Here is a 25,490-nt window from a genome sequence, read left to right on the forward strand (position 1 = left end):
ATTGCAAAAGGAACATGCGAGGGTGAACGACATCACGGCGTCACATGCGCGGCCAGAAAATATATTTCGCGAGAAGTCGCGGCGGTACTCAGGCGGTAGCCCGCGCCGAGCGGAGAAATCCTATTCCGCTAGTGGTCTGCGCTATTTCGAGAAATATCGTTAAGGAAACGCGGCTAATTACCGCGCTTGCTAACGCATAACATGTAATTTATATGAAGGAAAAGGTGTCTTTAAAAGACAAATGATGTTTAGCGATATAACAGTTTAAACTACAACTCGTATCTAATTTATCCCTTATCGCTCGGGATGTAAAATTCAATATTCCTCGCAATTTCCATTTCGCATATCTACGCGCATCTCGAGCGTAAATAATTCAGCTGGAAATATTTTACGCGGTATTTATTCGTGTTCTCGATTATCGCATCGAGAATCAATTGTAATCTCCTGACAAAAAATACAGCAGAAAGTTCATCAGGACGTCATACATGTCAGGCATTCCTCCGATAACGTAAAAGCTCTCTCGGGGTCTGTTATTCGCCTAAGGTTATCGGGTACGCGAACGCCTTTGCGCACATTGTGAAATTCTCGCGCGACTGTCGATATTTTTATCCGCGTGCCGTGTTATTCGCGGGCTGGAATTGCGCTGTTATCTCCGACGATATTGCGCACTCGCGCGATACGGCAGTATCGATTTCCCGCTGTAAACGTGCGTTGCGTCGCGTCGCTTCGCGGCACGCTCTCGTGCGTGTCATTACCGAACGACAAAAATACGATGTCAGCCACGCGCCAATATAGGTACCGGCAATTTCACCGTCAATTTCGTCGTCGGCGAAATCCATCCGTGCGAAAATCGAATCACGCGTGCGTCGTCACCGCGACACTCCCCGCGGCCGCTTTCATTAAAAGTCTCTCTAATTAACGGCTCATCCGAAGAAAGGCGCTTTCTTGTCTTACCACTCGCGATATGCATGACATACAGGCGATGTAAACAAAATTTTCGAAGAAGGAGATACGCCGTCTGAAAATAACACTGTAATGTGTACGCATATTGCAACGCGTCCCCTTTCTTCCCTTTCGACGAAGTTAATATAAAAATGTTATGAGTGTCGATGTATATTTTTCGAAACGGTGTTGCCTCGCGGAACTCGAAATTCTTACGATTCGATACTTGAGCGGTATAACGCAACACCGCGCCTTTATGCCTGCACCTGCCGCAACCTCGTGAGATTCTCCGCTTTTTTTTTCGCTTCGATCTCGCTCGCTTTCTGGAGTAGTCCTCGGTATCGTCTATTTTCGGAGATCGACCCACGTCACGCGGAATATTTTTGCAACTGGACCGCCGCGGCCGTGTCGGACGTTTATTTTGAAAGATTGAAGCGAGGAATGTGTAAACGAAGACTGTGTAAACCTATCACGGCACTGGCTACTCTGTATCGTCGTCGCTGCCACGGCGGGGATCATCTCCCTATGCACTCCCTTGCGATAGATCTGACATATCTAATCTAAAAAGTTGTAATTTATATCTTGCGTGGTTTTGCTTAAAGAAAATTAGATGAAACAAAATAAGATTTTAAAAATATACATATTATAGCTCTCTATCTTTCTCCGCTTTTTTCTCTTCCTCCTCTCTCTCTTCCTCTCTCTTTCTCATTCCAAGTTACGTAACGAGGCATTATTAAGATTCGTAATTGTTTCATTTCCGAGCGCTACCGACCAGTTCGCCTTCCACAATGAAAAATGCAGTTAATGACGCGTTAATGATGCCGGCGCAGAAATACATAACGTTATCTTGGCGTGAGAATATCTCGATATTATGTTTCCGCGTCGAGCGTTGATATAGTATGTTGTAATCAGTCCTCACCCGATACGGTCAACAATACTAACGTAGGCTGGAACGGACGTTAGTATGAAGTTGAACGAAAATGGCTGGTCGGAGTAATTGACCTCTTTAGCGCGCGCGTAAATTGCACCTTAAAAAGATACAATTCACGTAATGGACGTAATTCGATGCACAAGACCATTGTCAAATGCATTATTGCACAAGCTCGTTAAGTAGACGATTTTGATATCTATATAATCTAAATAACAAAAAAAAAACCACCATAAAATTACTCGATATAAATACGGAGCAGGAGAGATAACGAGTAGCTCCGAAGAAATTACATTCGCTCGTATTAGCTGTGCATGCAGCTTTCTCTCCGTTGAAGAGAAAAAGGAAAGACGATCGATCCGTAACTTTGTGCATGATGCACGAGATTTTAAGTCACGCGTGCTCGGCATTTAGCGAAATTACCGTACATCATTATCCTTTGACACAGACCTCTCGTTTCGCTCGACGTTCATCACGCGAAGAGAAATTTGTGCCATCAAGTTTACATGACAGCAAAATAGCTTTGTTCCAACTCTCGGATATAGGCAAAAAATAAGTAGAGACCGACGAGCAAAGAGTACCTGATGATTAAATGTGTAGAATGCTTATACGGTATATTTAAATTTGACTTTAATGACGTTGGGAGAAAAAATTAATTTTCTAATTTGATTTTTCTCACAACTCGTTCCTTTCTCTTCGTTTTATTTTTCCCCGACGACCGACGAGTGTTGCAAAGCGGCATTAATTATCATTAAAGTTAAATGCATGTCGCGTCGCAATCGTATAATGTTTTTCTTAACGGGCTTATAACGCTTTCTCGTGAAACTCATAACGTCATAACTACACGGTTTGTATCCGGTCGTTAACGATTTTGAGAGATACGAGTGACTAATGGAGTACATCCAATTTGGGAAACCACCCGTTCGGATATTCCGACGAGGGATAAGCGAGATAACGAGGCAACTTCTGTTTGACGCGTTTAATTGTGGCAATATCTTACGGCCGCGTGTGTTCGACGGAGGCAAATGCGCGGAGGGAAAGTTCAGGCGTCCGCGTCCGCTCGTTAATTTATGCTACCCCCCCCCCCCCCCGATAAACGATCGTCTCGCAATCGTCGTCGGTGAGAGATTACGACGGCGCTGTTTAGACTCGTGTCGCAGAGCGCGCGCCGTAACTCCTATCTCGAGTCTTGACACCTATCGAGTACTTTTTTTCTCTGATATTAAGTGCGAACGCGACAGTTTCCCTGTAGTGTTTTTTTTTCTCGGAATGCATTGCCGCATAGAACATTTATAGTATGATTCATAGTTGGCGTTATTCTTTCATTGCCATTATTGTACTCTATCTATACATGTAATCTGTGAAAGTTCCTACGAGAGATAACGGTATGTGGGAGAAGGTGGGCGGTGTTTGAATTCCTCACTCTTCTTTTTGTGACATTTGGATATCTTTTAATTGCCGAGAAAGTCGTATTTGGCCGTGTTAGTCGCCGTTAGTCACCTATCTGCCATTCATAAATCGCACTTGTTGCGATGCAAGGTTTTTAAATCGCCCCGTTCTCGCGAACGAAGCGCGTTTTGTTGCGAGTGACGTAATAAGAGTCACGAATCTCTTTTCGGCATCTATATCGCATCTACAATGTAGATTCTACATCGCTATATTACTATATTTATGCGATTTGGTCTACTATTCGCTAAGCTAAAAGCACTCTCGACACCGCGGCGCGGCGCGGCGCGGCGCGGCGGCTCGCGTGACTTTCTTCTATTTCAGAATCACGTGAATTGCAAGTGTTTCGCGCCTACGCGTTGTCTGCGGTACCACCCTCCGACGCAATTCCGGTGAAGGAATTTTATTTTAGAACAGTCGTTATTTTAGGACCGTACTTATATGCGCGTATGTTATCGTTACTATTATACAACAATGTTGAATTTAGCAGTCAGATAAAATTAAATTTGTTGAAAATAAGCGAAGAAAATAGTACATGGGATATTTATCGCGATCGATCTTACATTGTTGCAGAGGAACGACGGCATAAGGAAATCACGGACACATACGCCACAAAGTTTCCAGATTATACGTTTTTGGATTTGCATTTGGAACCCGATCAAACCGTCTTCCGAAGCCGTTCGACTTTCTGCGTGGAGATAAAGCCGAAGCAGGGATACTTACCAAAGGCGGAGCAGAGGTTTCCTGGATGTCCGTATTGTCTCAATCAGTACGCCAAGGTATTTAATAAACATTGATTTTTAACTTTATTTTCACAAATAATAATATACAACACAAATGTTAGATAGATGATATACTAAAAGAAAATGATTTTTTAGCTGCGGAGGAAGAGGATCACCGCTCGCAGTAATTATTGTCCGTTTGATCTGTTCTCCGGGGTGGAGACGCGTATGAAAGCTGCCATAGAAGAACTTTTGAAAGCACCGCAGAACAACTTGAAAATCTTCAAAGATGGCTTCGTCGTCTACGATCAGACGTCCTCGCCAAATGATCTAGAGAACGTGCTGGACGAGTGGTTTCGGAGTGAAGCAACGGAGAGCGGCGGACAAGCTCGCCGCGTCGACGAGTTCTGCAATTTGGTTTGTGCCGTCCTTACGCGACCTATCGCCCAAGAGCAGCTGAAACTGCCGCCCACCTCCCTTTCACGTAATTTTCTCTTTCTCGCGAATCATGTTTCAACGACATTTTGCACCGCACCAGGCGCGGTCGCGAGAGCCGAATGGTGCCTTCGCCTCGCGGAAAAGGTAAATACTTGCATTGAAAATAATACTCGTCGCCCTCTCTAACTAACTTTTATCTTTTTTATCTTGCAGAAATGCAATTTTGATGGTAGCGAATTACCGAAGAACTCGGTGCTGGAGCGAATGTGGAATATGCAGCGATTGTCTTACGTTAATACTAATTACATTCACAGCATTTATTCCAAGCTCGCATCGGTACTAAATGACGATATGATATACTCTGGCTTGACAAAATTAAATAAAACTTGTAATATTTTTCACGCTTTACTTGATCAACCTACGGTATGTATTTCATTATATACATATGCACGTACAAAAAAAGGAATTTTTGTTGAATACATTAGGGAATATTTACCTCTCTCTGTTCCAGAATGCAGTCCAGAAAATGGAGACCATGAAAGAAATAGACTTTCAAACGCTTCTTAAGAGCACAATTGCACAAGAACGTGATGACGATTTTAATGGAAATAGTAATGCCAGCTCAGAATGTATCTTATCTGCTAATACCGACAGAACGTTTGTAAACGGCGGTCTTGTATCGCAAACAGAAATTAGTTCCAACCTAGATTCGCGCCAACCATTTTATGGAAACGAGAGTCCGTATGATCAAAGAACTAGCAACGATGACGACGAGCGAAAGGCAAATATGCAGATTACCGCCGAACATTTGTCAGCGTTACAAAATTACCTTTTATTTGTCACGGCAAGAGATTGTTCGATATTAATGACCTTCCGCGAATTGCATCCGTAAGTGTATTGTTCGAAACAATAGCCTTTATTTTCACTGCATGTTTAAAGTGCCGAGAATAGTATAAATCTTATAACAAAGGCAAAATTGATGATAAAATTGATTTAATGCAATGATTCTATGAGAGGAAATGCGCTTTCTAATTATTCTCTATAGCCATTGTCCAAATCATATAATAGTTGCCCAATGCAGCACTTGCAGCGGATACTTTATTTATCTGATTATGACTATTTGATCGTGGATTTAATATAATTATAATTAATTCATAAAATCTACAATTCATAAATGTATAATGTGAATCATTATTTATCAGCGCCAAATGTGCAACATATGGATGATTATTATTACTTTCACTATATTAAATGCATTTCAGATAATTAGATGTGTTGTAAATAGTTGTAAAAATTATCATTTTTCTCTTTTTACAGGAAAAATGCATCAAGAATGCCCGTGGAAAATACGATAAAACTTTCGGAGCAACATTATTTTTTAAGCAGTGTCAGAGTCTCGGATTTGGACTCGAAAAGCGTTCATTCCATCGAAAAGCATCGACAACGAGACGTGGATATTTTTGATTCTGTAATTTCTTTATTGGAAGAAGATATTCTTTTTACAAATAGATAATTATCTGAAAGAGAAAAGCGATGCTAGTAGATATAGTATTTAATATACATTAAAGAATCTATTTAGAATAGAGGAAGTGTGTGCACTTAATTGACGATACGCTTACCGATCACGAAGCACACCATTTTTTACGCGAATGTATCTGCATGGCGTTCATAAAAATGCAAAAAAATATTGATGCTATCGTTCGCATCAATCAGTATGTTAAATTGAACATTTCACTTCCGCATGTGTGTATAAACTAGTGATTCAACGAACAAACATATCTTTTAGAATTTTACTTAACTTCCATGGTTTTAAGATCTACAAACCGACAAATAGACATAGGACAAGTGAAAATTTTAATGTCGTAAAATGTTGAAATGGAAATTTGTTCGCAAATTATTTTATAACAAAATGTTATTGCTCAAATTATATTTATTAGTATCATATTGCGATTATATTAATTTTTCAACGAAGTGAAATGAGAGATTTACGTTGACAGAATGAAAAAATGTTATACGTAGCATTATGGATATAATGTTCGATAACTGTTTTGCTGTGTGCGTAAGGATCTCGTGTCAAAAGACTGATTTTTACATAAAAATGAAATTAGCTCGTTATTTAATTATATACTATTAAATTGAAGCTTGTTTTGATGTTCCTTTTTTAAGTTAAATAAGAATTGCGAAACAAAATTTCCAACAAGAGCACAGCATGTAGCACAAACTTGTAATTTACTTATATCTTATGAAAGACTGTAAAAAACGTGTTTGTTATTTGTCAAGGAGGTAAAATTTAATGTTGTTTTAAAATGTCAAGAGAATATATTTACTTAAAATATAAATTATTTACAATCTATTTAAAATACAAAGAGAATAATGTAATCTTTCGCTAAATGAAATTATTATCAATACTTTTAAACTCTTAATAGTAATAAAATTCTTCACTTTTATACAAAGCGCTTTTTACAAGCTACTATTTTGCTTACCAACAGTAGCTCTTTAATGATGTGAAAGAGAACTTTATTTGTTTCATATTAAATAATGAATGTAGCTAGTCAGAAAAAGAAAGAAAAAGAAAATGTTCTGAAAATACCAAATAGACAAAGATAAGAGAATAAAAAAAAAGAATTCTTCAAAATTGCATGATTATCCGAGTATCTTATGATAGTATATTAATTGATACATGTGATACGGGTGATTGTTGTGATATATTAGTTTAAACACTTTAAACAGTAAGGTGAATGTTTTAGTTATCTTATATATGACATTATTATATTTGTGTCTCTCAAATTTGATTGTATAACATGTTGTGTTATTTCTTAATAAATAGCTATATGAAAAATGACGAGGGTGCATAATTGCATGATATTAGTTAATAAAAATGATTATTATATGTATAAATTCGATGAAGATCGTAGAGATTATGACTTTGTAATATACTGACCAATAGAGTCGAGCACAGTAAAAGACAACCACGTTGCAATATCGCACTATAAACGTGATCGAATTTTCGTACGAGCAATTGTCCCGGGTCCCGGGTACAAGGCCGCGTCGCACAGTTATGAATGACGTGGTTGCAAGGTGGGGTGATGGTGCACCAGCGTTGACCGAACCAGGGATGTACGAAGCCACCATCCCCTGTAGTCTCTCAAATGTTTTAACGTTTAACGTCAAATAAGCAAATAATCCTAAGAAAGATGCAATAAAGAACGGAGCAAATTATTGACAATTAAAAATGATGTCGCATTTGAAAATGTTCAATTGTTCCTCTTCCTTCTTTCATTTTTGGAAAAAAGTAAAAACTTTTTTCCCTTTACGTAGAATACGTTCGAGTCCTTCGGTTTCGCGCGACACTCCTGAGCACGTAACGCGCGATTGGCGCGTCGGCGAGGCGGTCGTGCACCTTCGGCCGCGCTCGATCATCTTCGCTGTCCCACCACCGCAAGTGCCCCTCCCAACGGGGGCGCGATTCGCAGATCCGCGGTGATGGTGGGTGTCGTGGGTGATGGTCGTTCAGTCAACGTTCATAAATGATGACGTAAGGTCGCGGCTCGTAGCGAGCTGGCGATTCGTGGTACGTGGTAACGGCCTGTCAGTGAACCTCGGACAGAGATGGGGACGCAAAAGCCCGGGGAATGGGCGAATTTGGTGCTCGCGCGTTTCGAGGCTCAGGTGCGCGATTGGCGATGCTCCGACCTCCGACGCGAGAAGCGTGTCGATCTCCCTTGTCTCCGTTTCCTGGTCGTTTCGTTTCGTTTCATTTCATGCTCGCCCTCTCCTTCCCTCTCACGGCTCACGGCTCGTCTCGCGCCTCGCCACTCGCCACTCGCCACCCTCTTCCGGTGTGTGTAACGGCCACTTCCTCCTCCCTCTTAATGTCACATCCACGATTAATGTCGCGCCACGGCTACGGTACTTGGCCGTTTTGCTCGTCGACGCCGTCGTCCTCGTCAACGCCTTTCATAGGCGCGTCTTGGGGGCACACCGGTACCGTCGACCTCGTTCCCGCCATACTTCGCGCCCCGTTCTCCGGCTCCGGCTCCGGGTATTGAATTTCGAGTTCTCTCGCCAGTCTCGCCACTCGTTGCGGTGCGCGGGGTGGTACATTTTTTTCGGCCAGCTACTCCTGGATCAACGACTGCGACGAGGACGAGGATATGCGACTGATGGCCGAGCGTACCCACGAGTCGGTCAACGTCGACTCGTAATACCTACGTGCTGAATTTGAACCTGAGAATTGTCAGAGATGTGTATGATACTTGAAGCGAGCTCGACGTGAGAAACATACGATTCGAGGACCTCGACGTCGACGGTTAATCCATCGTCCGATGTCCTATTAGGAGCGATCTCACAAACTTCTAAATATGGGCAACGGCAAAATTTTTAGAATTTCCTTGAGCCATCCGCGTTATGTAGACGCGAAGGACAAAGATTCATGCATACCATTATTTTATACGTTTCATTTCTACAGCAGATTTTCCGAAAGATTCATTTTGCTTTATATTTATTACGTGTGATTTTCAGATGTGACAAAAACGGAATTTTGTAAGAAAATTGATCCAGAGATTTGCTTAAATTTTTTACAGTTGAACCAGGGCTTTGAAATCGTTCTTATAACGAAGGGTGGCATATCAAAATCTTACATTTAAGAAAAAACGAGATTCGTTTATGTTTACGTAAAACCCAATGATAGAGTCTCAACCTATGTAATCAAGATGATATTAAACTCATTTAATTCTTTCAATTTGACACGGTTGCGAGGGTTGCGAGATATGTACGTGCTTGATTTTTTACTATTAAATTATCATATGATTAATCGATCTCCCAAATGTGGCTGAGAGGATCGAGCTATAGAAAGGGTTTCGAATAGCTGCACGATTTACCTTTCTCGAAAAAAATCGGACCTCTGTAATCGCGTAAGACGAAGACGGTCGTACGTTTCGAGTGTGTATCGATAAAGTGGGCGGCGTGGGGGAAGGGGGGAGGGAGGGGGGGGGGCCACCCGTGCCCGAGAATACGATGTCGTTCCTTCCCTCCTTGATTCGTTCATTCATGAAAAGATGCATTCTTGCAAAGATGGCCCCTCCTCTCCCGGCTCTCGGCTCCCGGCTCCCCTCGTGCGGTTTGACCTTCGCCCCCTCCGCCCTCCGCCCTCCGCCATCCGCCTCCAGTCAACCTCGCCGTGAGAGCAGCTCAATCAAGGTGTATATACAGTAACGTATCTATTAGGGGTGCGAGGTGTAAATATCGATAAACTTGCGCGATGACTCCATGACTCACGAATGTTATTTCGCACGATTTTCACCACCCACGCTCGTTGGCGTGAACGCTAATTAGGGCGATGCTTTTGTTTTAATTAAACTGTACTATTCACCCACGATATATAAATTCGCGTGGAACGTGATGTTTGCAGGACCAATAAGAAAATGACGGTATTCCTCGACGGTCTCGACAAATTCCCGGATAAATTGAATAAACTTCAGGACGAGATTCCGCGCTCGTGTCCACCCCATTGCCCATGAAAATGGCGATAAAAAAGAATGAATTCTCTTACAGTTGGCGCGTTTGATGCGAGCCCGATGAATGGGATGGGTCCATCCATGAATGAAAGTCGCATTCCCTTTACGCACAGCGCACAGCTCGACCGCGCGCTACCGCTGCCCGATACACCGAACAAAAGGGAATAAAACCGGAATCGATTGAGTCGCACGAGCGTATAAATGGACGTTTCCCGATGTCGAGGCAATTTGTCGCCACTCGCCACCATTATTTCACAGACTGCCGCATTTCACCCTTGATGCCTCCTTTTCACGCCCGTGCCTCCTCCTCCTTCATCCTAATATATAGTCCCCGTACCTGCAAGGAGACGAAAATGGATCATCCATTCATTCATCAATGTTACTTATTTGCGCACACTTTGTACTTTATTTAAATATTTTTGTCACATTGTACGTTATATATATATATATATATCTCTCTCTCTAAGAGATCGCTTTTTTGAACGCAGCTGCCGTGTCGTTCCGGTCCCGAAAGTCCTCATTCTCGAGTGAACGAGAAGAGGTGCAAGAAATGCCTGATAGAGATCTCCCGATACCGCTTCTCCTTCGTTATATCTGGTCTTACGAAGATGCTGCAACGGGTCAACGAGCTGACACCGAGCACGAGCAGTCAGCGGCCGTTCCAACCCAAGGATCAAGATCGACAGGAGTCAATCATCATCGTTCTGGACACGCTGGAGAAGTGCCTGGCGAACACACCGAAGGACACAACGAAATTCGAGGAGGCGATGAATGTGAAGCTGCTGCTGCGGGAGATATGTCAGTTCATAGGTGAGCGGAACAACTCGGCGAGGAAAATTGTTGAGATATCGAGTCAAGGTGAAAGTTGAATCTTCAAGGATAATTGTAATTTGCAGGCATGCCCTACGACAGCCCGCAGACGAAAATGATAAGGGATTTGGCGAGCAAAGTGCTGTTTGCTCTAAGCCTAAATTTCTTCAACGCGGTCTTCAACCGGATATCGGCCAGGCTTCAGGAACTGTCCAACAGCGGGGACGAGAATCCAGACTGCAGCGACATCGAGCTGATGCAGTATATCAATGTCGATGTCTACAGATTGACCAGGCTTCTGAACGGTAGGCGGTGATTATTAACGTGGCGCGATTGCATAAATAAAGCCAATATTTAATGCATTGTACACTTACGCGCGCGTTCACTCGCTTTCGCTGCAGAAACTATACAGAAAATCCGGCAACTAGTCGGCAAGAAGTCGGCGTACCTCGTGCTTATGAATCCCCTGGAGAAGGCGATCTGGAACTGGATGGACACGTATCCGCAGGAGTTCGCCGACGTGCAGAAGAAGCCTAATGAGGATCTCAGTAAGGCCTGCGAGGAGTTGTTCGACATTCTTGACACGTTTGTCGTTGAGAAGAAGAGCCGCGCGGCCTCTGTTTGGCCGTTGCAGATGATGCTGCTGGTACTCTCGCCCAAGGTCCTGGAGATCGTCAACGCCGACACTAGGCCACCCGATTCGCCACGATATTCGAAAAAGAAGCAGTTCATCGATAGCGTAAAGCGTAGTCTGCGAATGCACGGCAGCTCCTCTAGTCGCCAACTGTCTGAGGCCGCGGCGATCACGTGCGTCAATCTCATTAAGGCGGCCACGTATGTCAACAACGCCGAATCTAGCAACGTCGTCCTAACTCTAGCACAGCAGCTGATGGATGATCTGATGAGCCTTCTTTTCAATCCCTCGAAGCCATTTTCACGCGGGCAGAATTACAGCGCGCAGGACGTCGATCTGATGATCGACTCCTTCGTTAGCTCCTTCCGTATCAATCCGCATAACAACGAAGTTTTTAAGTTTTGCCTGAATGTCAATTACCCGTCAACGTACCAGTTCGTCTTGGTCAGCTCATTATACAAGCAAGTGCCGAAAATATTTTCTTCTTGCAGCAATCGCATGAGAATCTCGCAAGTTGTTGGCAAGTCTGACCGGTTTCGATGCCATATTTCAGAATCTTCACGCAACCGAGATTACCGTGGTGGCCGGAGATCAGTCTTGTATATTCGTACGGCACAGAACTCAGGAATATGTTTACCGATACTCTGAACAAAGTGACACAGAACTGTATGTGGAATACGCCGCTGCGCATGATTCACAACTTTGCCCTCAAGCCTAAAGAGGAGATGGCTAATTCTAAGAATCTATTGTTAGTGATGGTGCGACTCATTCACGTGGACCCTATGTTAATGTTGCACGTATGTTTTTTATAAATAAATATGGATCAATTATGAATATAAGCGTTAACGGTAAAATATGAAAAGTATAAATAAAACATTTGCTACTAATGTAGCAAACTTTTAATTTAACTTAATTAAAAAAAAATACATACAATCGGGATATAGAATATATATATAGACTAAATATGGATAATATGTCTAAGGCCTCCATATTAATTTGACACGTTGCAGAGTTACGGCACAGCTGGCCATGAAATACAAAGGTCTACTTTAGAGTTGATTAATGGACTTGTCTCATTAGTCCATCAGCCCACGATGCCGGACATCGCCCACGAAGCGATGGAGGCTTTGTTAGTGCTACACCATCCAGACAAGGTCAAAGCATGGAATCCAGAAGCGCCGCTCGACACTTTCTGGGATGCCAGTTCGCAAGTCGTTTTCTCGATCTCCCAGAAATTGATTCAACATCAAATTTTCAACTACACGACTATACTTAAATGGCTTCGTGAGATACTGAGTTGTAGGAATGCTTTTCTTTCTCAATACAAAGATTATGGAAATGTGGACAGCCATATTGCAATCAGTAAACAAGCGCATGTTAAACTTGAGGTACAAACTTTTAACCATTACAAAATTATGGCTGGTTACAATTAATTCGAGGAATTTAACGTGTTCAGGTCGTGTGCTTGATGTATTTATGGAGTATAGACATGGAGGCTGTTTTAGTATCCATGTCTTGTTTTGCACTATTATGCGAAGAAGCGGAAATTCTTTGTGGCAGCGACGAGGTAGCGGTGACCTGTTTGCTTCCGAATTATCAATTGTATTTAGAATTGGCCCAAGCTTCGACCGTGTTGATCTCTGGTGAGTTTTATTTTTCTAACGAGATTTCATGAGAACACTCAGAGCACAGAAGAAAGAGATATGTTCTCCTGGATTCAAAGACTCACTTGTGAATCTTTGAATTCATTTCTCTATTTCAATTAATAAAATTCTTATTCGTCTGTAGTAGAGTATTAAAGATCTTGTTATCGTAATAGCCCACGGGGAGAGTAGACTATGTTATCAGGAATATAATCACGGTGAGTTTCCAATTTTATTCATTATCTTCTTTAGTGACGAAACTATTGATAGCAGCAGTTTGAAGTGTCTTTTATATTTCAGGGCGTGCTACGTTACAAAAAAGAATATTATTCTTGTTGAGAAAGATTGAACATTGTGTGAATGGTATACAACCAGTACGTATATTAACATTTATTTTTTGTATTTATATCTAATATAAACTCTATCACCATGCATGCATGCAAAACACGATAAAATATTAGTTAATATTTAATCAATATCAGTCGAACATGAACATCATCATAGTCTTTTTAAAAACCGACAGAATTTTACATTCGTATTTTTAGGCTTGGGAGGAAACATTTAGAAATTGGGAAGCGACTTCGCGGCAATTGGCTAGTTATCCTAAAAGCAAGACTGAGGATGTGCAGGTAGAGCCGTTTTGTCGCGGCAACGTAAAACGGAGAGCAGCACACCAGAATTCGGAGCACGAAGTGGAAGAGCAAATTAACGAGTGGGCCAATATGACAGGGTTTCTTTGCGCTTTGGGCGGAGTATGCCTGCAACGTCGTTCACCTAGTAGACCACCGTATGGCGTATTCCCTTTTAATCCCGAGCATAAAAGGGGTTTGACGAAACAGCAGGATTCCGTCTCGGGCTTAACAAATTCGAATCAAGAAGCGCAATATTGCCCAGTGACACAATTCGTATTCAACTTATTACGATTATTAATTTGCAACAACGAGAAACTTGGCAATCAAATACAGAAGCACGTGAAGGAGTTAGTCGCACATGAGATGAGTCCTGCCGTATATCCAATATTGTTCGATCAGATAAAAAATTTCGTCGAGAAATTCTTCGACCCACATGGACACGTAGTGGTATCGGATTTAAACACGCAGTTCATTGAACACACCATATTTATAATGAAAAACATTCTGGACTCAAAGACGGATCAACCATCGGAATACCTCGGAGTGACCAGTATTGAAGGCATGATGTTGGCAATCGTTAGGTATGTCAGGCATTTAGACATGACGGTGCATTCGATTTGCATCAAAACCAAATTATGCCAGCTGGTTGAAGCTATGATGAAGAGACGAGACGATCTGGCATTTAGACAGGAGTTGAAATTTCGCAACAAACTAGTTGAATATTTGACTGAGTGGGTAATGTGCACGCATCCTTTTTCTTCAACAACTGCCATCGATATTACAGCTTACACAAGGTAAAATATTTTTTCTCACTTTATATATAAATATGTCCAACTTCTATGTTAAAAACTAAAAATAAATAGGTAGTTATAATTATCGAATCTGTCTTTAACTTTCTCTAGAGATTTGGATCAAGCTTGTATGGAGGCAGTAGGAGCATTATTGCGCGGACTTCCTCTTCAGCCTGAAGATTCTGATCGTGTTGAGTTGATGGAAGCAAAGTCTGAACTATTTTCGAAATATTTCATGCTCTTTATGAATTTAATAAATTACTGCAACGAACCATCATCATCATCATCGGAGGACAAGGATCTTGAGTCTCAGCAATCGCCTACTTTAACGACTAACAAGCTAGCCACTTTGCGCAACACTACCATTCAAGCTATGAGTAATCTTCTCAGTGCAAATATAGACAGCGGCTTGAGACATTCAATACGTACGCAAAAAATCAATTTATATGCTTTTAATTCAAGAGTTTTCTGGAGGAACGGATTAAGTCCCAAAGACATATTTCTTGCTTTCATTTTTATTCGCCATTTTATTTCTTCCAGAGAATTCTTCAATTATCCATAACTATCAGTAACTAATGGCTCTATCACTAAATCTTTAACTTTTTTCTTACTTAGATTTAGGCTATAACGCGGATCTTCAGACGCGAGCCGCATTTATGGAAGTGTTGACTAAAATCCTTCAGCAGGGAACGGAGTTCGATACTCTTGCTGAGACTGTCCTAGCAGACAGATACGAGCAATTAGTGCAACTTGTTACAATGATCAGTGATAAAGGTGAATTGCCTATCGCCATGGCATTGGCCAATGTAGTGACGACAAATCAAATGGATGAGTTGGCGCGTGTCTTCGTGACACTGTTTGACGCAAAGCATTTATTGTCACCTCTATTGTGGAATATGCTTTATCGAGAGGTCGAGCTAACTGATTGCATACAGACTCTATTTCGCGGTAATACTCTGGGAAGTAAGATAATGTCCTTCTGCTTTAAAATTTATGGTACCAGCTATTTGCAAGGCTTGCTTGAACCTTTGATCAAACCTTTACTGGACGAGCCAACAATTAGTTTTGAAGTAGACAGCGCAAGGATTGATCCTAGCGAAAGTATTGAACAAAACGGTGACAACTTAATCATATTGACACAAAAAGTGTTCAATGCTATCGTATCATCATCAGATACGTAAGTCATCATTTATTATAACTTGCTAAATAAAATAAAATCACACAAGTCATATCGCTCAAGTCCAAAACTTCTTTTCAGGTTTCCTCCGCAGCTGCGCTCGATGTGTCACTGCCTGTATCAAGTATTATGCAAGAGATTTCCGCAATCTCCGCAGAGCAACATTGTGGCCGTAGGAACGGTGATATTTCTACGTTTCATTAATCCTGCCATTGTCTCACCCCAAGAGATGGGTATCGTGAACAAACCGGTACCGTATGAAGTCAAACGAGGCCTCATGCTTATGTCAAAGATATTGCAGAATATTGCAAATCACGTAGAGTTCAGCAAGGAGCAACATATGTTGCCTTTCAACGATTTTTTGAGAACGAATTTCGAGATCGGTCGACGGTTCATCATACAGATAGCATCGGATTGCGAAACGGTCGATCAAACCAGCCATCCTATGTCATTCGTTTCGGATGCCAATGTCTTGGCATTGCACAGGTTGTTGTGGAATCATCAGGAAAAAATTGGAGACTATCTTAGTAGTAGTAGAGACCACAAAGCTGTTGGAAGGAGACCATTTGACAAGATGGCTACGTTATTAGCGTATCTTGGTCCACCTGAGCACAAGCCGGTGGATTCTCAGTGAGTTTTCGACCTGTTCGCTTTGATTACGTTATCATCGCTAATATGAATCGCGAATTGATTCTATGTTTGAATTTCAGCTCGCTCTTTTCGACTACTTACGTTCGCATGTCACGATGGGCGAGCAAAGACATGTCGTCGACTAATTTTGAAGAGATTATGATGAAGCATAATATGCATGAGAGAGAGGAATTTAAAAGCATCCAGAGTATGAATATCTTTTATCAAGCAGGCACCAGCAAGCAAGGCTATCCAGTATTTTACTACATTTCACGACGATTCAAGTATGCGCAAATCGTTTATATAAGATAGCGGTAAATATGCATATAGCGAAGAGTATACCATTTAAACTTCGATTTTCAGACTTGGCGAAACGAACGGCGATCTGCTGATATATCACGTTATTCTAACATTAAAACCCTTCTATCACTCTCCATACGACGTAGTCGTCGATCTCACTCACACGTGTTCAGATAATCGGTTTAGGACAGAATTTTTGCAAAAGTGGTTTTGCGTTCTACCTGCGGCAGCCTATGAAAATCTCCACGCGGTCTACATTTACAATTGTAATAATTGGGTACGCGAATACACAAAGTATCATGATAGTATCCTGGCGCCGTTGAAAGGTAATCGAAAGATTGTCTTCATCGACGGCCAAGGGAAATTAAATGACGTGATCGATGTCGAGCAACAGAAATTACCCGGAGCGACATTATCCCTGGACGAAGACTTGAAAGTGTTCACCGGCGTCTTGAAACTATCTCACAAAGAGATGAGAGTATCTGTGAAGATCGGACCAACGACGTTGCAAATAACGCATACTGATAGATCTAAAGTGTTATCGCAATCCGTTCTCTTAAATGACGTCTATTATGCGTCCGAAATAGAAGAAGTTTGTCTGGTGGACGACAATTCATTTGTGCTGACCATTTCCAACGAAGCGGGACCTCTGACTTTTGCCCACAACGATTGCGACAGCATCGTGCAGAATATAATTCACATCAGGAATCGTTGGGTGCTGTCGCAGCCGGACTCTATGTCCGTTCACTCGAAAATCAGGCCTAAGGATGTGCCCGGTACCCTTTTGAACATGGCCTTACTGAATCTCGGTAGTCCGGACCCCAATCTTCGGACTGCCGCGTATAATCACCTGTGCGCGCTCACAGCGACATTTGGCTTGAAAATAGAAGGTCAACTGTTGGAAACGTCTGGTATTTGCATACCATCGAATAACACCATATTCATAAAGCATTTGAGTGAGACTTTGGCGGCGAACGATCCGCATCTCACGCTCGAATTTCTTAAGGAATGCATACAAGGCTTCAGGGAGTCGACTATCGAGCTGAAGCATTTATGCCTGGAATATATGACACCATGGCTCAGCAACCTCGTGCGATTTTACAAACCGCACGATGAAGGCGGTAAGCGGCAGAAGCAAGTCACAGAGATCCTGGACGATTTGATTACGTTGACTGTCCAGGAGATCGAAATGTATCCGAGTATACAGGCGAAGATCTGGAGTACGATTGGTATGTTGCCGGAACTGATAGACGTTGTTCTCGATATTTTTCTTCAACGCAGCGCGCGATATGGCTTAGGCTCGCCGATCATGGCCGAGATCATGGCGGATACTGCAGTCGCTCTGGCGTCCGGTAACGTGCAATTGGTCGCCAAGAAACTAATTAATAAGGTATGTCGAATAGTGGACAAGACATGCATGTCGCCGACGTCGCAGCTGGAGCAGCATATAATGTGGAGCGATATAGCAATCCTGGCGAGATATCTCCTGATGTTGTCCTTTAATAACTGTCTGGATGTGGGAAAACACTTGCCGTACATTTTTCACACGGTGACGTTGCTCGTGTGTTCCGGCAGTTTGACCATGCGAGCTTCCACTCATGGTTTGGTGATCAACAGTATTCACTCGTTGTGCACATGCAGTTCGCCTTCGTTCTCCGAAGATACACATAGAATACTACGGATGAGCCTAGACGAATTCTCATTGCCCAAGTTTTACCTACTGTTTGGCATCAGCAAGGTGAAATCCGCCGCTGGCACGGCTTTCTACAAACATCCAAAATCCAGCTGTAAACACGCGAATGAAAAGTGGCTCGGTAGCGACAGAAGCGCGCACGGGACACAGGACAAGGAGAGACTTTATTTAACCAGTTTGGAAGTCATAACTGACGCTCTTCTGGAGATCATGGAGGCTTGCATGCGGGACATTCCTAAGTGCGATTGGTTAAAAACGTGGACATCATTAGCGAAGAACTTTGCCTTCTGCTTAAATCCGGCTTTGCAGCCAAGAGCTCTCATCGTCTTCGGTTGTATCAGCAAAAGTATAACGGATCAAGATATGAGGCAACTACTGAAGATACTGATGAAGGCGCTCGAAAGTTTCAACGATATTAATCTTATAGAGGCTATTGTTATGTGCTTAACGCGATTGCAACCTCTTCTGAGACCCGTAAGTTTCCGTTTAGAGCTTTAGAAATCGTTCAACTTCAATATTCAGTATTAAGTCCGTTTTACCGTTTTCTGTTAAGGAATCGCCAATACACAGGTATTTATTCTGGATTGCCACGTCCGTTCTCGAATTAGATGAAGCATCGTTATACGCATCCGGCCTAGCCCTTCTCGAGCAGAACTTGCACACACTTGACTCACAAGGCACTTTCGACGAAAAGGTCTGCACTCTTCAAGAGTCTTCTTCTTCTCGAGAGAATCTTGATTAATCTTTAAATATCTCTTAATATGAAGATTAATAGAGACTAAATCATTACCACTATTCTTTCCAGACATTAGAATACGTAATGATGACAACGCGTGAACCTTTGGAATATCAGTTTAAACAATTAGATCATGCTGTGGGTTTGTCCTTTAAGTCTAACTTTCATTTCGCGCTGGTCGGTCATCTTCTGAAAGGCTACAGGCATCGTACGCCGACTACAGTCACCAGGACGGTCAGAGTATTGACTATGTTACTGGCAATCGTAGCTAAACCTTCCAAAAGGGATAAATTTGAAGTAACGCCTGAAAGTATCCCTTACTTGACCGGTACGTTCACGTTAGTTTGAAATAAGATTAAGATAAAAAAAAATTTATTCTGAATTTCATTCTTTGCAGCGTTAGTGGCTGTGTCAGAAGAGGTTCGTAGCAGATGTCACATCCGACACTCGCTCGACAAAAGCTTGCACGATTCATCAGGCAGTTCGGACGTTCTCGATACTCTGCCATCGCGCAATACGGTGACTATCTTTTTTCTATTTGTTATTATAGTACAGTATACATAGATTACATAGAACATAATACATATGACATTAATGAGATTATCGTGTACAATTCGCCAGGATATGCCTGGAGCTTCTAATCCTACGAGTAGAAGACAGAAGACCTGGGATTTACTGGATCAATCGGCGCTTACTCAAGCGAAACAACAAAAACAATCTGCGCAGGTATAAATTATATAATTACGAGCGCGCGCGTTGTTCAAAAATTTCTCCTTTACGAGCTATAGCAATAATTATAACGGCGTAGTTAACTTATGCGTTTGAAATATTGTAGGAACACCAACTTTTGCGCCCCTAAAAAATCTTACCTTTTAAAATTATTACTTATGTAGAGTATATCGAAATGTAGCACCATTCTCGCACACACAATTACTTATTTAGCAAGTTAAAAAGGAATCACTCTCGAGCATACAGAGTGCATGAAGTTACTTTGGAACAATGCACTGCATGATCCCAAAAGTATCAAGAGAAGTGCTCGCACGAAATAAAATTATCCAGAGCTTATTCGAACAAAATATGAACTATCTTTCTCATAAAATAAAATATTCATATGTAATTTGCGCGATAAATTATGTATATTGCTTCTATTACTATCGCTTTGCTCATCTTATTGTCTCTACGAATTGTTTGATCAAGTCTTTCACTTTTGCCAAGGAATATCTGTTTATCAAATCCGCCTATTATCTGAGAACTTGTGTGTGTGTGTGTGTTTTATCTACAAAAATATAGTAAAACGTATCTATTATCCATGTATCTATTTAGAATTATATTCCATATCTTTTGGGTATATGTATCTATCTAATTTTATTTACTATATTCTTGGTATGAAGCTTTTCAGTTACATTTTATTACTGAATTTCTTGACACACATGAAAAAGAATCAAAGCCTCAGCTTTTAAGCACGTTGAACGAAAATTGATTTCGCGTGATGGTTTTGTCTATCGTTTGCCATACTTTTCAATCCGATTCCCAGTTGATACCAGTAGACCTGTTGCGCATAGCATATAACATCATTTTATTCTTCCGTGCATCTCTGTTTATTCTCTCGGTGTGTGTGCCCGCGCCTGCCTGTGCCTGCCTGGATTATATAAAACATCATGCAACTTGTGTCACTAACAAGACTGGCCGGCTTTTATTTAAATCGCAGCGATCCTTGAGCGTGCCGAGCGCAAAAGACGACAAGTCAGCGGACAGCGCGGAGCAACAGGTATTTGTCATTTCAACAATAATTTTGGTATAAGTCTTGTATTTTTTTCTTTTTCTCTCTTTTCGAATTAAAACGCGGTTTTCTTTGACTATTCATATTGGAAATATGAATTGAGAACGTCCCGCGACTGTAATATTTAATTTCTTAATCTTATCGTGAGTCGAGGAAACTAATGTGTTTGTATCCTTACACAGAGAGATCGTAGCACCAGAGTGAGCCTAAGCAACGAAAATAACGTCTTACTCGATCCGGAAGTATTAACGGATTTTTCAACGCAGACTTTGGTGCTGACCATGCTGGCCACGCTAGTCAAGTATTCCACCAATGAAAACGAAACGCGGATTCTTTATGAATACCTGGCAGAAGCAACAGTAGTTTTCCCTAAAGTTTTTCCAGTCGTGTAAGTTTTTTCAAACGAGAATATCTGAGACTAATCTATTTTCAAATTTTTGCAACTTGCCGAATATCCTTGCAGACATAACTTGCTCGACGCAAAGATCAATAGCGTATTGTCTTCTTGTCATGACCAAGCGATACTGAATGCCGTTCAAACTATTATACAGAACATGATAGCCTGCGAAGATACGAACCAGCAACATCATTTGCAACACTATTTGCAAAGCTGCGGATTCCGCGGTCTTTGGAGGTTCGCAGGGCCTTACCCAGACCCAGACGTAAGTTTCGGATTCTAGCATTTAATTATTTCTTTAGTGATTTGATTTTGATATGGACTGGATTTAAGGAGCTAGGAGTCTTTCTGTCCGTAACGCAATTGACAAAATGTTTACAGTCAACACAAATGGTGTCAAACTGTACGCCCGAGAGTGCTGAATTGTTTGTGAATTGTCTGAGGGCAATGGTGGAAATGTGTTTGATGATGCAAGAATCGAACAGTAAAGAAACCGTTATCGGGAAGAGTAAGCGCGCCGGCAGCTGTCAATCGGATTTTGCGTCGAAAACAAGACCGCCTGCTGGAATTGTCCAAGAACAATCTCGTGTATCAACAGAGATCGACGCTTCTTCCGTTCATGTAAAGTGAGTCTCATTTTACTCGCAGAGCGTTTGCCGTTTAAATGTGATTTTGCGTACCGTGTCGTACGTATGCAAAAACGCGATGCATATCGGAAAAATTGAATGTTTCAGTCATGGTACGGATAGCAAGCGAAGCAACTCGGTTGATGGGAATCAAACTGAGAATATGGGTAGTGGTGATGGTGGCGGCGGTTCACAACCTTAGCAATTAATTTGTGATACTGGCAGGCAATGCGATCAAAGTGTGCGTAAGAAGCAAAATAATCGAAAGTTGCAACGGCAAATGAGATGTGTGAACTCTAAATAATCGCATTGTAAATATAGGTGAGACACTAATTATTCCATTAGAAGGCACTATTATTTTTTAATTTGGTATTAATTCACTCACATTATAAAAGAAATTTACCTGCTAATATTTTATTTTACAGAACCTCGCACACGTTTGTCCCGTGTTATTGCTGTAATATGTTCAGTCAGTTTAGTACAATGCCGTCCACATCATGATAATGAGCCTACAGAAGTGGAAGTCGATGAAAGCTATGTTTTCGAAGAACGTTATTTTATTTCTATTAGCGATATTGCGATATTGACGTTCTTTTTAAGCTTGTGATCATTTTATTAATTAATCGTACAAAATTTGCTGTCTCAATGTGACAGTTTTATTACGACAGTTTCATTAGTGCCCATCTACAATAGGTGTTTTAAGCCCTAAGCCTTAAGAAATTGTTCAATCACAATTGAATTTGAGGAGAATAATTGGATTTTAGCGAATTAGAACATTTAGTGCATTTCGTCATGATTCAGCGTTCATAAACATAGAAAATGATTTACGGTATATGGTATATATCAGTTTTATCAACAACGAGTATTGCATATGTTCGATATTTTCTTCATAATTGCACGTATAATTTATCGACTGATTCTGTTATGGTCGCAATACGATACATATACAGTGAAGAATCTCAATGGTCCATAGAGAATCAACCGCGAGAAGTAGAATAGATAGATAAAAATTTATTAAGGATCGTTCGCAATTTTTTCATTATATAGAAATTTTAAGTATAAGGCGCTTCTACTGCAAAAGAATATATCGGATATATCGTCTACGATTTATTTTTAAGCGATCAGTTGTAAAACACCGCAAACAATTATTATTCTACTTACGAAAGAATCTCTGTGTTGGTCCTCTAAGGCCCAAGAAATGCGGTTGCGCTAGACATAACTTTCTACGCAAAAACCGCTCGCTCCTTCTCATATGCCGTTGCATATAGATCTCAACAATGCAAAGATGACTTGGACCAGTGACGCCTGTCGTCTCAAGGCGTTCGAAACCCCTGGACGAATAATTTCTAGACTTGATTCATAAAGAGGAACACCAATGTAAAAGTGTATATTGTCTACTACTTATTAAAGTACAAAGTGAGACCAAGCGATATCTTCTCCGTACTGTAACGTAAGCCGGGACATTTTAGTAATAAGGAGAAAGGAATAGGAGAATAGCGCGTAAATTGATAGATCTCGCACTTGTGTTAGCAACAATGAATACCAAGTGCCGGGGATCGTGTTAAAATAGTATTTCGTAGGATGTAATCGCGAAGAATACTCGCCCATTTTTATTTAAATTTCATTTATTTATTTAAATGAAACTTCTTTTGACGCGCCATAGCAAGTGTGACATATATAAATAGCGACATGTCAGATTGAGAAACGTGGAAATGATATTTTTGTGCGGCTATGCAGAATGAATAGCAGCTTCTCAACGGCACTAGAGTGATTGTTAGGAGTTTGAGAGATGTATTTGTACATAGTGCGTTGTATAATGTTTATACAATCGTGGCGACTTTGTGTAAGTTGATTTTGTTCGTCTGTATTTTTAGACAAATTTTTAGAGACGCCCGACGCGTCGTAGGAAATGGACGAATTTCCGAATTAATGCGCTGATTTCAACGTATAGAGCTTTTTTTCGAGCTTGTACTTAACATGAATAAATGTACGTTCAAGTCATTAATTACTATTATATGAGCTTTGATCTTATTAAGGCTACGTTCCGATATTTACTGGCAGTACTGAAAATCTATAGTATACGACTATATGTGACGTAAAATATAGAAAAATATAGATTTTCAGTACTGACAGTGAATATCGGAATGCAGCCTTTACGTTTACGTGCGCTAGTCATATTTTAAAATATTGAAAAGCTCTCGCGAAGTAATTTTTTTATAATGTTTTTTTTTACATATAGTCTGTATTCCTACTGAATTTTTGTTAACTTTGTCAGTCTGATAATCACCGTGAGATGTATAAGCTAATTTTAAATTAATCATTTCTTCATTATTAAGTACTGATTCATTCATATTCGCTAATTTTAATTCGCGCAGTTCGGGTTTGTTAGGCATATCCGTAACTGCCGTATTATCGCACGCGTCTTGTTGTCTTTTACCAAAGGTGTAAATCTGTAAATCGTCCCTAGGCTGCGTTAGGTAAGGCGATTAATTTATTAACAGTTACAATTAAGAAAAATTGTGTACACATTAAGTGTACAATTAAGAAAAATAGACCATAATCGTAATCGCTTAACATGTATATGTATGCGTCGTATTCGGATTTGTCATCAGTTCGACATTTTCCTTTCGGACCTCGTGTTTCCGCGATACTTCTAGAGCGTGTTATTACGATAAATTTGTAAATATCATAAAATTCTAGCGTGTAAAGATTGATGAACAACGAGTTGTACGTCGGACTAGCGAGCATTCGTCTATAAATTTAAAAAGATAAAATGTATACACACATTTTTTTAGCTTACACACGGCGCGACTTACGGATATGAAAAAATAAGGGATGATTGCTGATTTTTTAAATCACGCATAAATTTCGAATCAATTGTTTTTTTTTATTGCAATTTGTATTGTATCAGCAATTTAATTTTGAAGCAATATTATATCGATATTATTCGAGTACATATTTTCACATGTTTTGATTATGTTCGACTTGCCATGCTCTGTTAAAAACTTTTGTACATACATACAGGAGTTAGTGCATATGACGCTATTAAAGTAGAGTGCACGCACGTCCGACAGTACTGTATGCACGTGTGCGAGCAAAGGCCAAAGGGTGCGTGTATACGTAAGAACATAAAATGTAATAATGTTTAGCGGATCGTGATACGCGCACAAGATAGTTAAATGTACGATAGCTCCGGCGAACCCTCGATTCGCGCGGTCGGCGGCATTAAGCATTATTTTTCTCTTCGATCGAATCTCTTCACGACGTGATTATCTGGCCTTTCTACGAATGCAATGAGGATAATTTTTTGTGTAAATATATCCACGAGATTAAAACGCTGTTTGTTAAACTATAACTATGCATTATTGATCTCTGGACCCTCGAATACTCGTGTCTCCCGCTTTTTCAACATTACGTGTTTTTTTTTAATTAACGCGTATCCTTTATGTTTATTTTTTTTTGCGTATTCTTTAATTATACTTTTATAGCTGTACTTATTCTATCCAGAGTGTATCATTACACTAGATAAAATTAATTGTAAAAATATCACTTAAAGTGATATATACTGCATATGTATTATTTACCATTTTTCAGTTTCGAAAAATCCAAACGATGAAATAGCCCGTGAATACCCACTCGGCATCTAATA

General features: G+C 40.8%; 2 protein-coding genes across 9 annotated transcripts in view; both read left to right on the forward strand.

Annotated features, from left to right (window-relative positions):
- The window catches only part of Ipk1 (Inositol phosphate kinase 1), a 75,300-nt gene extending 67,982 nt beyond the window's left edge, over positions 1-7,318 (forward strand). For both annotated transcript variants that reach the window (XM_071717724.1, XM_071717725.1), the window contains 5 exons: positions 3,890-4,095; positions 4,195-4,620; positions 4,690-4,899; positions 4,988-5,364; positions 5,794-7,318. In XM_071717724.1, the coding sequence (XP_071573825.1) occupies positions 3,890-4,095; positions 4,195-4,620; positions 4,690-4,899; positions 4,988-5,364; positions 5,794-5,989 (1,415 nt within the window). In that variant the 3' untranslated portion in view covers positions 5,990-7,318. The remainder of the gene's footprint in view (positions 1-3,889; positions 4,096-4,194; positions 4,621-4,689; positions 4,900-4,987; positions 5,365-5,793) is intronic.
- A 587-nt stretch (positions 7,319-7,905) lies between these two features.
- Positions 7,906-25,196, forward strand: Nf1 (neurofibromin 1). Of its 7 annotated transcripts, none has more exons than XM_071717622.1 (25): positions 7,906-8,047; positions 10,481-10,802; positions 10,889-11,107; positions 11,204-11,897; positions 11,990-12,233; positions 12,447-12,824; positions 12,893-13,079; positions 13,256-13,297; positions 13,380-13,453; positions 13,625-14,505; positions 14,614-14,927; positions 15,118-15,679; positions 15,761-16,309; positions 16,390-16,593; positions 16,673-18,776; positions 18,856-18,996; positions 19,108-19,366; positions 19,436-19,557; positions 19,660-19,764; positions 20,720-20,806; positions 21,001-21,206; positions 21,282-21,480; positions 21,597-21,841; positions 21,950-22,162; positions 22,267-25,196. In XM_071717622.1, exons 1-24 carry the CDS (start codon positions 7,979-7,981, stop codon positions 22,041-22,043), a joined length of 8,301 nt encoding a protein of 2,766 aa, XP_071573723.1. In that variant the 5' UTR covers positions 7,906-7,978; the 3' UTR covers positions 22,044-22,162; positions 22,267-25,196. The 7 variants fall into 7 exon arrangements, with proteins under 7 accessions (XP_071573723.1, XP_071573731.1, XP_071573738.1 ...); XM_071717630.1 differs by having other exon boundaries at positions 7,995-8,145; XM_071717637.1 differs by having other exon boundaries at positions 7,995-8,145; positions 20,747-20,806.
- The last annotated feature ends 294 nt before the right edge of the window (positions 25,197-25,490 follow it).

Source organism: Temnothorax nylanderi, unplaced genomic scaffold, assembly GCF_030848795.1.
Source record: "Temnothorax nylanderi isolate EJ_2023f unplaced genomic scaffold, tnyl_v1.0 TNYL_tig0006_pilon, whole genome shotgun sequence".
In the NCBI taxonomy this organism is placed as follows: Eukaryota; Metazoa; Arthropoda; class Insecta; order Hymenoptera; family Formicidae; genus Temnothorax; species Temnothorax nylanderi.